At 40.5% G+C, this 12,635-nt stretch overlaps 1 protein-coding gene across 8 annotated transcripts in view; it reads right to left on the bottom strand.

The window, feature by feature from the left end:
• The window catches only part of SATB1 (SATB homeobox 1), a 108,757-nt gene that overhangs the window by 37,031 nt on the left and 59,091 nt on the right, over nt 1–12,635 (bottom strand). For all 8 annotated transcript variants that reach the window (XM_048838544.2, XM_048838542.2, XM_048838543.2 and 5 more), the window contains one exon: nt 8,467–8,679. In XM_048838544.2, coding sequence (XP_048694501.1) covers nt 8,467–8,679 — 213 coding nt within the window. The remainder of the gene's footprint in view (nt 1–8,466; nt 8,680–12,635) is intronic.

Raw genomic sequence — 12,635 nt, 5'->3', positions numbered from 1 at the left:
AAGAAAACCTGCAGCTCAGAACAGCCAGGCATATAGACACATCACAGTCAGCTGGGGTAGAAACTTATAGGGACTCTGGCCTGAAATTATCATGCTCCCACTCTCTCAGGCTGGCTCCCATTTGGAAGCCAGCCTGTAAGAGGTAACAAAAAGGTCCTGAATCCTAGAGATCATTCTTTTAGGGGCACTAGGGAACAGGAATGAGGCAGCCACTCAAGATGCTCCAGTCCAAGGAAGGAACATGCCCCTACACACCATGACACTGATCAGGATGGAGAGTTCCACCCCAGAAAATCAGCAGCGAATGAAGTATATCTACTGAAAATAATTAACAATGGCTGTTTCTTGCCACCCTTCCATGCCCCCATTTCCTGGCAACTTATTTCTTATTAGATGCTTATCCCTTAGGCTTGGATTAGAACTGCCCATCCCCCACATCTGAGATGGTGCAGGGTTGTTTCTTCCACTGCTACTTTACAGCATTGCAACTGTCTCGCTCAGGGGTGTGAAAAAACACCCCCCTGAGCGCTGCAAGTTTCAGCACTTTGCCCAATGGGGTTGCACTCTCAGTAGGGCTTACTAGGTGACACTGTTATAGGAGAATATTAATTAATATCACCACCTGTATGAGCACAAGGTTCAACTTGCCACATCCTGGGGTGGAAGAACTCTCCAGTGCAAGCTCATACATGTGGTTTGCCTCCTTTGGTTCAGTCAGTCTACATGGTAGATAGCATCTGTAGCTTAAGACCCAGGTAATCTGCACGACTCTGATGCTGAGTATTGGGGGATTTATTGATTGGAGGAGGAAGAGCAGGGGTAAGGGGCAGAAGAGCGCCTTACAGGTTTTCAAGGAAGAGGTGGAAACAATCCAGATACATTAGCTCAGTAGTAACTAGTGAGCATGCTATTTGAGTGAGAAACTCAGCACAGCTCTTCCTAGCTCAGGGTTTGAACTTGGTCAGCTGTTGCATTACCATTAGAACACCAGGGTCCCGACTGGATTTTTGCATGCAATTTTGTGCACGATTCACACACCCAATGAGGCTGGCCACTAATGTTTAAGTCTGCTCTACTGTCTGCCTGCCAGTTGGCAACACAAGAGATCCTTTTCAGGATGTTTATTTTCACATCCGTCCCAAACAGATAAACTTTCAATTGCAAAATAAGCCTTCCTGTGTGGCATATTAGATCCCAATTTCATGGTTTCATATCTTAATTGTTCCAAATCTTACTGGTCTTAAAATTTAGTATCAAAATATGTTTGCTGTTGTGTAAGTATGTTGTCATGCTAAATGGTCTCTTTTGTCTTTAAACAATAATCCAAGACACCCATTGCTGAATGAGCAAAATATTGATTTTCTCATTGTATAGTGAACTTTGTTTTGTTAGACTATAACTTCTTATAAATATGCAATAGGTAGGATGTTATTAACTTCAGTGGGTTTTATTTAGTGACAAATAAAAACTTGACAAAAATTCTTCTGATGATAAATATTGAGGCCACTGCTATGATCCATCTAATAGAGGCATCATAATTCAAGCATTTACACTACTATGAACTATTTCCCCTACAATTTATAGGATTTATACTATTTTCCAGTGTAACTAACAAAGAGGAAATATATATACTGATTATTTAGGACTTTTCATTTTTGAATTTAGGATTCAGGACATCCCCATATGGCTATGTATACTTACAGATGGGCAAACTGAGGCAGAGAATGAAAGTTACCCAAGAGGGAGTCAGTAGCAGCCAAAATCATAACTCAGACATTTCTGTCTTAATCACTAGACTATGTGTGTGTGTGTCTCAGGTAAAATCCTAGCATATTTTGTAGTACAACAAACAAAAATACTGCATTTAGGAAACAGTCTTCTTATCAGTTTTACAGGACACAAATATTAATCTGGGGGAGCCGCCTTACATTTATTTTTATTTTTTTTAAACTGTGTGCTACTTCTACTTTGAACTGGCTGTTTTTAAATGACTTTTTTTTCCAGTAGGAATCAATGATGCACATCATGCTAGTATACTCAGTAACTAACTAAGCAAAGATAGATACTGAATATGGTTATAAGAATAACTTGGTCATTAATAGTACATGGTGTCTTCACAGAACCATATCTATTAACTTTTTGAAAGATAAAAAAATGCAAAAGAACGGCTTTAGAATACATTAGGTTGCTTATTTAGTTTAAATCAGAAAGCAAATTCAGAGTTAAGGCTGACCCTTTCTTTGACTCAACATTCTGCCTGTAGGTATTGCACTGAACCTGATTTCTTAGATCACCAAATGGTCCAAGACCATGGGAGACAGTGTGACATGACCTTGGTATAAGGGGATAAGTTAAGAAGGAAGAGCCTGCCTTAACTGTTAATTAATTGGCTTCTGGGGGCAGGCAGGACTATTAAACCAAACTCAGATGTTATTTTAACAGTTATCTGTATTGAACTATTCTTCCACTAAAACATTACTATATAAATAGTGACCCTCATCCTTTATCTTTAATGGTATCTATAGGGGCCTTCACAGACTAAACTTCATTAATGACAACAAAAATAAACCATATGCACAGTCTGTTTTGTTCCGGTACAGAAATTTCCCTTTTTCATGCAATGCAGTACAGCAGATCAGAAGCTACCTCCGTTCCATCCTTTTCTACAAATAATTTGTTATTAATCAGGATTTTTAGTATTCATTAGCTAAAGTTTTTACAAAAATATTCTTCATTAAGTGTACTATATTCAAAATGCGTACAGCACACAGCAATCAGTTGTGTATGATCCTGATCAGTATTGTTACCCTTCAACAGTCATTTACTCAAACAGAATTCCCAGGACCCAAAGCCCTATTCAATACAATTATTTTGTTTTATGTATACAGCATAATGTTTCCCACAGATGCTTGTACAGTAGTGCACATTTTTGTGTGTGTGGCTATTCTAGCAGTGGTACAACTTTGAGCCAGAGCAACACAAAACCTTTCAGCAGGGATGCAATATTTTGTAATAATCTTTCAACAAAGACAGTTTTTCTTTTGCAGAGAAACCAGCACATTCCTATGGCCCAATCCTGTACTCCCCAAAACTACCATCAATTCCGTTCGACAGTTGCTGAGAATTCAAAATTAGGTCTCTGTTGCCTAATCTGACAGACCCTCACATGAGGAGTACTTATTTGAGCAGGTGGGTCCCACTGGATTTCAGAGAAGTGAACAGCAGTTTTACTTGACTGAGGGTTGAGTAAAGACTTACGGATGTTGCCCTAGGGCCCCAATCTTTCAAAAAGATCCATGGAGGAAAGACACTTATGTCTACCTGGGAGTCACTGAAGGGACTCCATGTGGACATAAAGGTTAAGAGTGGTACAAATCACTGGAAAACTAGAAAAAATGTAAAAATGTTGATGTGAAGAGAAAATTTCAGGAATGTTTTAAGGAAATTTCCCCCCATTTTTTCAGCTACTTGAACCGATCTCTGTGTTAAGGACATCTGATCAGGTTCTTAATGAGGCAACACTACCTGCTCAGTGGTAGCACAGGAACCATGGGTCTGCTCCTGCTCCCACTGAAGTCAGTAGGACCAGGAGCGGACCCTAAATCATTATAGTACCTATTTAAGCGGTTACATTTAATGCAGACCAATAATTACAAAAGAAATAGACAGCTGCAGCAGCACAGGAGCCAGCAAACAGAGCTGTAAACAGGGGAGTTTGAGTGGGAGTTCTGTTGGAGGAGAAGGACTTAAGTGAGAAGTCTATGACTGATACAGAGGCAGCAGTGGTAGCGACCCAAGCACTGGAAGACACAGTGAAGAGGACTGGATGTGGAAGCTGCGGCATGTACATGATCCTGGAGGGGGTACCTGAAAAGAGTTTCGTCTGCATGAAGTGCTGCCTGATGGATCTTTTCTTCCATCAGCTCTAAGGACTGGAGATGCAGGTGGAAACTCTGGTTGAGTTTAGAAGGGGGTTCAAGCAGATGATGGAGCAAAGACATGAGGAGGCTGAAGGAAAAAGTTCAGATTTGCAGATGGAAGCAGGGCCAAAGAACTCTAAGAGGATACTGCTGGGGGAGGAAAGTGGACATGTGACTAAGAGAACTAGGCAGAGGAAAAGATGGGCTAGTGAAGGAGAAACAGAGCTCAGGAACAGGTTTTCGGAGTTGGAAAATGAAGAAGGGTCACTGAAAGTGAGAGGGCAAGGCAGAAGAGAAGAGCAGCTAGTCCTCTAGGAAGAGGGGAAGAGTCAATGGAGATAACACCACCAAATGTGAGCCCCAGGAGGATACGGGATGGGTTGAAGAGGATTGCAAGGGACAATAGGAATCAAGAGGACTTGCAGCCAGAGGGAACAGGGGATAGACCAGAGAATTGCACCATCACAGGTCTACGTGATTGGGGACTCCTTACTGAGAAGAATAGACAGGCCTGTAACCAGAGCTGATCCAGAGAACAGAAGGGTGTGCTGTCTGCCGGGTGCTAAGATACGGGATATGGACCTGAGGCTAAAGAGTATCCTAACAGGAGCAGGAGAGAATCCGTCGATTATCCTTCACCTGGGAACAAATGATATGGCTAGATTCTTGCTGGAACATATCAAGGGACACTATGCCAGGCTGGGGAAGATGCTTAAGGAAATCAAGGCTCAGGTGATCTTCAGTGGGATTCTGGTCCTAGAGAAGGGCAAGAAAGGTGTGACAAGATTATGATGATCAACAGATGGCTCAGGCAGTGGTGCTAAAGGAGGGCTTTGGAATGTATGGCCACTGGGAAGCACTCATGGACAGAGGACTGTTCTTCTCGGGACGGACTTCACCTGAGTAGGGAGGGAAATAGACTTCTAGGATGGAGGCTGGCACAACTGATCCAGAGAGCTTTAAATTAGGAATTTGGGGGAGATGATTGGGAGATGTCCAGGTAATCTCCACGCTGGATTTTAACATTGAGAGGGAAGAAAACCAAGAAAGAAAGGATACAGCCGTAGGTAGTAGAATGGACATAAGGAGGAAGGGTAGTGTACATACCAATCTAATAGGTGATACTGGCGGTAGAATGCCTGTGCCTAATCGGGTAAAGAATGTGAGAGAAGTCAAACGGCAAAAATTAAGATGTTTGTACACTAATGCGAGGAGCCTAGGTAACAAAATGGAGGAACTTGAGCTATTGGTGCCGGAAGTGAAACCAGATATTATAGGGATAACAGAAACATGGTGGAAAAGTAGTCATGACTGAAGTACAGCTATTGAAGGGTAGGTGCTGTTTAGGAAAGACAGAAATAAAGGCAAAGGTGGTGTAGCAGCATTGTATAATCAATGATGAGGTAGACTGTAAAGAAATAATAAGTGATGGAATGGATAAGACAGAGTCTGTCTGGGCAAAAATCACATTGGGGAAAAAAGCTACTAGAGCCTGTCCTGGGATAGTGCTTGGGGTGTACTATAGACTGCCGCGATCAGATTTGGGTAAGCATAGAGACCTCTTTAATGTTTTCAATGAAGTAAATACTAATGGGAACTGCGTGATCATGGTAGACTAACTTCCCAGATATAGACTGGAGGACAAGTGCTAGTACTAATAACAGGGCTCAGATTTTCCTGGATGCGATAGCTGATGGGTTCCTTCACCAAGTAGTTGCTGAACCAACAAGAGGGGATGCCATTTTAGATTTGGTTTTGGTGAGTAGTGAGGACCTCATAGAAGAAATGGTTGTAAGGGGCAACCTTGGTTCGAGCCATCATGAGCTAATTCAGTTCAAACTAAATGGAATGATAAACAAAAATAGATCTGTGACTAGGGTTTTTGAAATCAAAAACCCTAAACTTTAAAACATTAAGAAAATTAGTTAGGGTAGTGGATTGGACTGAAGAACTTGTGGATCTAAAGGCGGAGGAGGCTTGGAATTACTTCAAGTCAAGGTTGCAGAACCTATCAGAAGCCTGCATCCCAAGAAAGGGTAAAAAAACCTCACAGGCAGGGGTTGTAGACCAAGCTGGATGAGCAAACATCTCAGAGAGGTGATTAAGAAAAAGCAGAAAGCCTACAAGGAGTGGAAGATGGGAGGGATCAGCAAGGAAAGCTACCTTATTGAGATCAGAACATGTACAGATAAAGTGAGAAAGGCCAAAAGCCATGAAGAGTTGGACCTTGCAAAGGGAATTAAAACCAATAGTAAAAGGTTCTATAGCCATATAAATAGGAAGAAAACAAAGAAAGAAGAAGTGGGACAGCTAAACACTGACGATGGAGTGGAGGTTAAGGATAATCTAGGCATGGGCCAATATCTAAACAAATACTTTGCCTCAGTCTTTAATGAGGAGTTTTGGGATAATGGTAGGATGACAAATGGGAATGAGGATATGGAGGTAGATATTACCACATCCGAGGTAGAAGCCAAACTCGAACAGCTTAACATAGTTACTATTTTTAAGAAAGGGAAAAAAAATGTGATCTGGGTAACTACAGGCCTGTTGGTTTGACATCTGTAGTATGCAAGGTCTTGCAAAAAATTTTGCAGGAGAAAGTAGTTAAGGACATTGAGGTCAATGGTAATTGGAACAAACTACAACATCGTTTTACTAAAGGTATATCGTGCCAAACCAACCTGATCTCCTTCTTTGAGAAGGTAACAGATTTTTTAAACAAAGAAAATGCAGTGGATTTAATTTACCTTGATTTCAGTAAGGCATCTGATACGGTTCCACATGGGGAATTATTAGCTAAATTGGAAAAGATGGGGGTTAACATGAAAATTGAAAGGTGGATAAGGAACTGGTTAAAGGGGAGACTACAACAGGTCATACTGAAAGGAGGTTACTAGTGGAGTTCCGCAGGGACTGGTTTTGGGACCAATCTTATTTAATCTTTTTATTACTGACCTTGGCACAAAAAGTGGGAATGTGCTAATAAAGTTTGTGGATGAAACGAAGCTGGGAGGTATGGCCAATACAGAGAGGGACCGGGATATCATACAGGAAGATCTGGGTGACCTTGTAAACTGGAGTAATAGGATGAAATTTAATAGTGAAAAGTGCAAGGTCATGCATTTAGGGATTAACAACAAGAATTTTTGTTATAAACCAGGAACAGAGGAGGAGAAGGACCTCAGGAGTATTGGTTGATCACAGCATGACTATGAGCCGCCAATGTGATATGGCTGTGAAAAAAGCTAATGCGGTCTTGCGATGCATCAGGCGAGGTATTTCCCGTAGAGATAAGGAGGTGTTAGTACAGTTATACAAGGCACTGGTGAGACCTCATTTGGAATAGTGTGCGCAGTTCTGGTCTCCCATATTTAAGAAGGATGAATTCAAACTGGAACAGGTACAGAGAAGGGCTACTAGGATGATCCAAGGAATGGAAAACCTGTCTTATGAAAGGAGACTCAAAGAGCTGGACTTATTTACCCTAACCAAAAGAAGGCTGAGGGGAGATAAGATTGCTCTCTATAAATATAATCAGAGGGATAAATACCAGGGAGGGAGAGGAATTATTTAAGCTCAGTACCAATGTGGACACAAGAACAAATGGACATAAACTGGCCATCAGGAAGTTTAGACTTGAAATTAGACAAAGTTTCTAACCATCAGAGGAGTGAAGTTCTGGAATAGCCTTCCAAGGGGAGCAGCGGGGGCAAAAGACATATCTGGCTTCAAGACTAAGCTTGATAAATTTATGGAGGGGATGGTATGATGGGATAGCCTAAATTAATTGCCAAAATGATCTTTGACTATTAGCGGTAAATATGCCCAAAGGCCTGTGATGGGATGTTAGATGGGGTGGGATCTGAGTTACTACAGAGAATTCTTTCCTGGGTGTCTGGCTGGTGAATCTTGCCCACATGCTCAGGGATTAGCTGATCGCCATATTTGGGGTCGGGAAGGAATTTTCCTCCAGGGCAGATTGGCAGAGGCCCTGGGGGTTTTTCACCTTCCACTGCAGCGTGGGGCACGGGTCACTTGCTGGAAGATTCTCTGCACCTTGAAGTCTTTAAACCACAAGCTGAGGACTTCAATAGCTCACACATAGATCAGGGGTTTGTTACAGGAGTGGATAGGTGAGATTCTGTGGCCTGCGCTGTGCAGGAGGTCAGACTAGATGATCATAATGGTTCCTTCTGACCTTAAAGTCTATGAGTCTGAGTCTAAATGGACCAAATCAAATCCATGATTCACAACTGGTACCACAAAAGTTACTCTTTGACTATGAATATATTACTAACACTACATTATTTTAAAGTTAGAGGAAAATATACTATTTCTGCTGTGATGTTAAGTAAAGATTTTTAACAAATAGAGTTTATTGTATTTTTCCTAAATTTAATTTGTGGTGTGCACTGAAGTTAATGATTTGACTAGGATTTTAACATAATTGTATTGAGAAGGCTTTTCTTTAAAAATAGAAGTTGTCAGGGGGACATTAAGGCGGCACAACGAGCAGATCTGAAAGACTGAGAAAGTAGTTTACCTGTGGAGGACGGCTAGGCGGTGTGCTTATTAGAGGTGCTGGGCCCATAGCAGAGGCTGCATTCAAGCTCCTTTCCCTTTCGTCCTGGTAAATTCGATCTCGTTCGGCTTCTGGCAGCTGCAAGAAGTTCTGCATAGCCCGAAGGTTTACCAGTAAAGACTGTGAGGCGGTCTTGGGGTCCTCTTCCTTTCGGAGGATTTCTGAGAGCAAGCCCTGTAGCAAAAAAGAATGCTGAAGAGTTAGGTTGTGCAATCTTTTATAAAACATGCTCTGCAAATCCTTTGCTAATCATTCCTTTTTCTTCTCCACTATGTTTAGAACACGAAGAGTCAAAGACATTCACACTGCATAGGAATATATTAATGACAATGTAGGTAGTGGAGAAGAGAGCCTCAATTGTATTCTTAATTTTATTAAGCATCTGCTTTATATACAACATAAACTGAATCTGCCTAATTGGTCTCCTTCCTTTTACAGGCTTAACTCACCATGAAATCTTTCACAGTCAGACAATTGCAAGAAGTTAAGAATAAATGAAATCCACATAGTACAGCAGCACTAGAGACTGTGTAGTTCTTATGCCAGGTAGACAAAGACTGCAGCGAAGCATCAGTTCAATCTGTAGTAATGGAAAGCCATTTCTAGAAACTCAAGCAGCACTTTGAAAATAAGTGATATTTGAAAACTAATCTGAGTGGATTAACAGATAACACTCCTAAAGCGCTACTTAATTGATTAAGGCCCATATTTATTACATGTCAGCATTCGCTACCCCCGTCCCCCAAATACCTGAAGGAATAATCATAATCAATACTAAATGGAATATGAAGGCAATTACGCTGACAAAATGCACATTTTGGGGTGGGAAAAGAGGGTGTGTAGAAACAGTCTGGCACAGAGAATGTCTGTGCGCCTCTATAATTGCCTGACCCTTGGTTGCATCCTCCATTATTCACAGGAACTGGTACTCAACCCCCCAATTATCTGGGATGGGGAAAGAGGCAAATGCAAACCTACACTTAGAGCCCCAACCCCAAGGAATAATTTGGAGGACAAACCTCATGGAAATTTTCTTCATCTCTACCCCACTTCTCCTGTGGGCTTTCTTGCAAATGGCGATGATCCAGTGCATAATTTTGTAGTTTCTACTCAAGAAGTGAACCAGTATAAAATAGCCGAGTTATAGGCAGAGGTCTTACGGGGAGGGTTGGAAATTAGTCTTTTTTAAAAATGGTTGGAGTCAAAATACACTTACTGTTGGCAATAATTTTCAACAATCATACTTATCTACCTATTTACTAGATCTCTGGATGCTAGAAAAATGACCCAGTGCTAAGAATACTAGTTAGCAATGGGCCCCTCTAATTTTCCAGTAACTGTTCAGAAAGGTTTAACTGCTATTTGTAGGGTAGACAAAGCCATTTTCAGCACAGTTATAGAAAGTGTGTTTGAGATGTGCTTTCTGTAGCAGTGCTGAAAGGAGTATACACAGGATAAAAAGCAACGCATTTATAACACCAGTTAATTAGCCGGGGGGCCGGAAGAGAGAGCCACTGCTGACAATCATTATCAACAAGGGGTCATTTGACTGGAGAAGATGAATTTATGAAGAGATATGGATGACAAAATAGCAAGTCTTAGACTTGGTCTATAATAGGAAAGGTTTCTCAGTCTAGCTACAATCAAACTCTCCCAATGAAGACCACTTAAAATGGCAAAAAAAGAATGATTTTGTTAGTATAACTTATACCAGTTTCCCTGAACGAAATAAACTATAAACTGGTTAAAAAAAAAAAAAAAAAAAAAAGGAATACTTGTGGCACCTTAGATAAATTTGTTAGTCTCTAAGGCGCCACAAGTACGCCTCGGTTTTTTTTGCTGATACAGACTAACATGGCTACCACTCAGACCTATAAGCTGGGATAAACTCTAGGGCTTTTGTTGGTTAGAAATGTTATTTAAAAACCACACCCCAAAATCACATTATTATATTCACGAAAGTTTTAAGCGTATAACTGGCCTTCACCATAAACTGTGAAAACACTGAGTTGACATGAGAGGGGGGTTCTAACGAATTGAGCTGAAAGTTCTAGTACATACTGGAATACAGGTGACTACACAAGGTGCATTGACCGAATTGGGAAGTACTATAGCAGTACCTGCCTGCAATACATTGCTTTAGCTGGTACTGCTAGTCCTTCACTTTTCTAAGCACTAAAATTCAGCTAAAAATTGTATGACAAAATATAAACAGGTAAATCCCAATGAGCATACTGTACATCAAACCTAGCACCCTGTCGAACACTGACACTGACAGATTTACCATCCACTTATAACCAGATTTAAAGTGATTTGCCAAGATACAATTTGTAGTGTGCTCTCCTGATATTATACTTCAGGCTGCAAGAAGACTGAAGCTGAACATGCAAAACTGCATTTAATCTGTCAGCCTGAAAGTCCCATTTCCCCCTCCAGTGGAAATGAATTTTCTTAAGACACCACCAAGCCTCATTTTAAAAAAAAGTTTACAAGTCATCACAAGTATAATTCATTAGTAATTGCACAAAAATGTTCCATAAATATTATCAGTGCTTTCAAAAGCTAATTATGAATTCTTTAAAATGGGAGATAAATGAAAGTGTCTGCCAATATGAACAAAAACACTGCCTGTCTGGCCCCCAGTTTGTCTCCTCTTTGAACGTAATCACTGATTCAAATAGATTTTATCAGCCTTGTGGAACTTCAAAGCTCCCAGAAGAAAAATGTGATTTGTTGAAACCTCCCCAAAATATGCAGAACATCCTTGAGTGCTGTTTCCATTACACTGTGCTTAAATCACATGTCCAGGTGGAAGATTATTTGCAAGCTCCACCCACAAGTTTGGATTCCTGCCAAGTAAGTTACAAGCAGACACATTTATCTATGTCGCTCAGTAGCGAGAGGAGAGCTGTCATGATAGCGTAATAGCACCTTTTTACCTTTTACTCAGTAGCGATATGGATAGTGGGCTTTTTCCTTAAATTACACGATGAAGAATTATACGAACATAGTGGCAATTTCGGTTATACTTAAGCAGGCAAATTTTCCTCCACCACATAATTTACAGAACTCAAATTCAATAAAACATTACATGATGGTCCATTACTGTTATCAATTTTGAATAATCCATCTTCATTCTTCATTTTACTGGAAAATAAAGTGTGCCAAAGACCAAATGAAAAAAGGAAAAAAAGCCTAGCAAGGTGATTGGTATAAACTTCAGGTTTTAAAATAACAGTTTGCACTTTGCTGCACCCAAATGGTTTCCCTTTAAAACAGTAATTGCCCAGAATTAGTAGGTGCATAGTCTTAAATATCCAGAAGCTTTCACATATTTTTGGTTGTACTCTACCATTTAAAAACTAAAAAGGCATAAACGAATGAATGGCACAAGAAAAGCTGATATTTTAAACAAAATATACATGGATTGAACGGAGGGGAGGAAGAGAAGGTATCCATCAAAAACATTCAGATATGTTCAGAAATCAAAAAATATTTTCTTTTTCTGAACAGAAAGTGACAATCTACATTCAGACATAGCAAAAGCAGCCAATCAAGCCTCTCTTTAGGCAAAGAGCTTTTGTAGGTGAGAACAATGTGCTTTGCAGTCACCTTGGTACAACAAAACCAGAGTTTAGGCAAGGTATGTTATGGTCAAGTGTAAACAAACAAAAAGGCAATCCAAAGTTATGGTTTGAACCATAAGCATGACTAACAGCTTCTTGCTTGAAATGTACGAAGTACTCATTGCTGTTATATACACATGGTTCAACCTATGCCTTAAAGCGAAATATGTCAGGCTTGTTTATGGGAACCTAACCTTTGACTTGAACGACTTGTGTGTGTACAGCACTGCAAATCTACTGCATTTTTTGCAATATTTTTAAAATAAGACTATTGAAATGATTGTGCACTACTCTTCACATTGACTACATGTGATTGGCTCTGGGTGGATACACTTTTCAAAAGGAAAAAAGCAGGGCAGACAGCCTCCCATCCATATACACATGGTGTAACGTCTGTGCAGCTACCCTATCCCATTCCCTCTCCTTGCCCCCCAACATAAAGGGTATGGCCAAAGTGCATTGCACTCCAGCAACCCCTAGCAAGTAGGCAGCCCCTTCTGTTAT

The sequence above is a fragment of the Caretta caretta genome, chromosome 2 (genome assembly GCF_965140235.1).
Source record: "Caretta caretta isolate rCarCar2 chromosome 2, rCarCar1.hap1, whole genome shotgun sequence".
Classification (NCBI taxonomy): domain Eukaryota; kingdom Metazoa; phylum Chordata; order Testudines; family Cheloniidae; genus Caretta; species Caretta caretta.
Note: the sequence above shows the minus strand (reverse complement) of the source record. Positions and strands in the feature narration are given on the sequence as shown.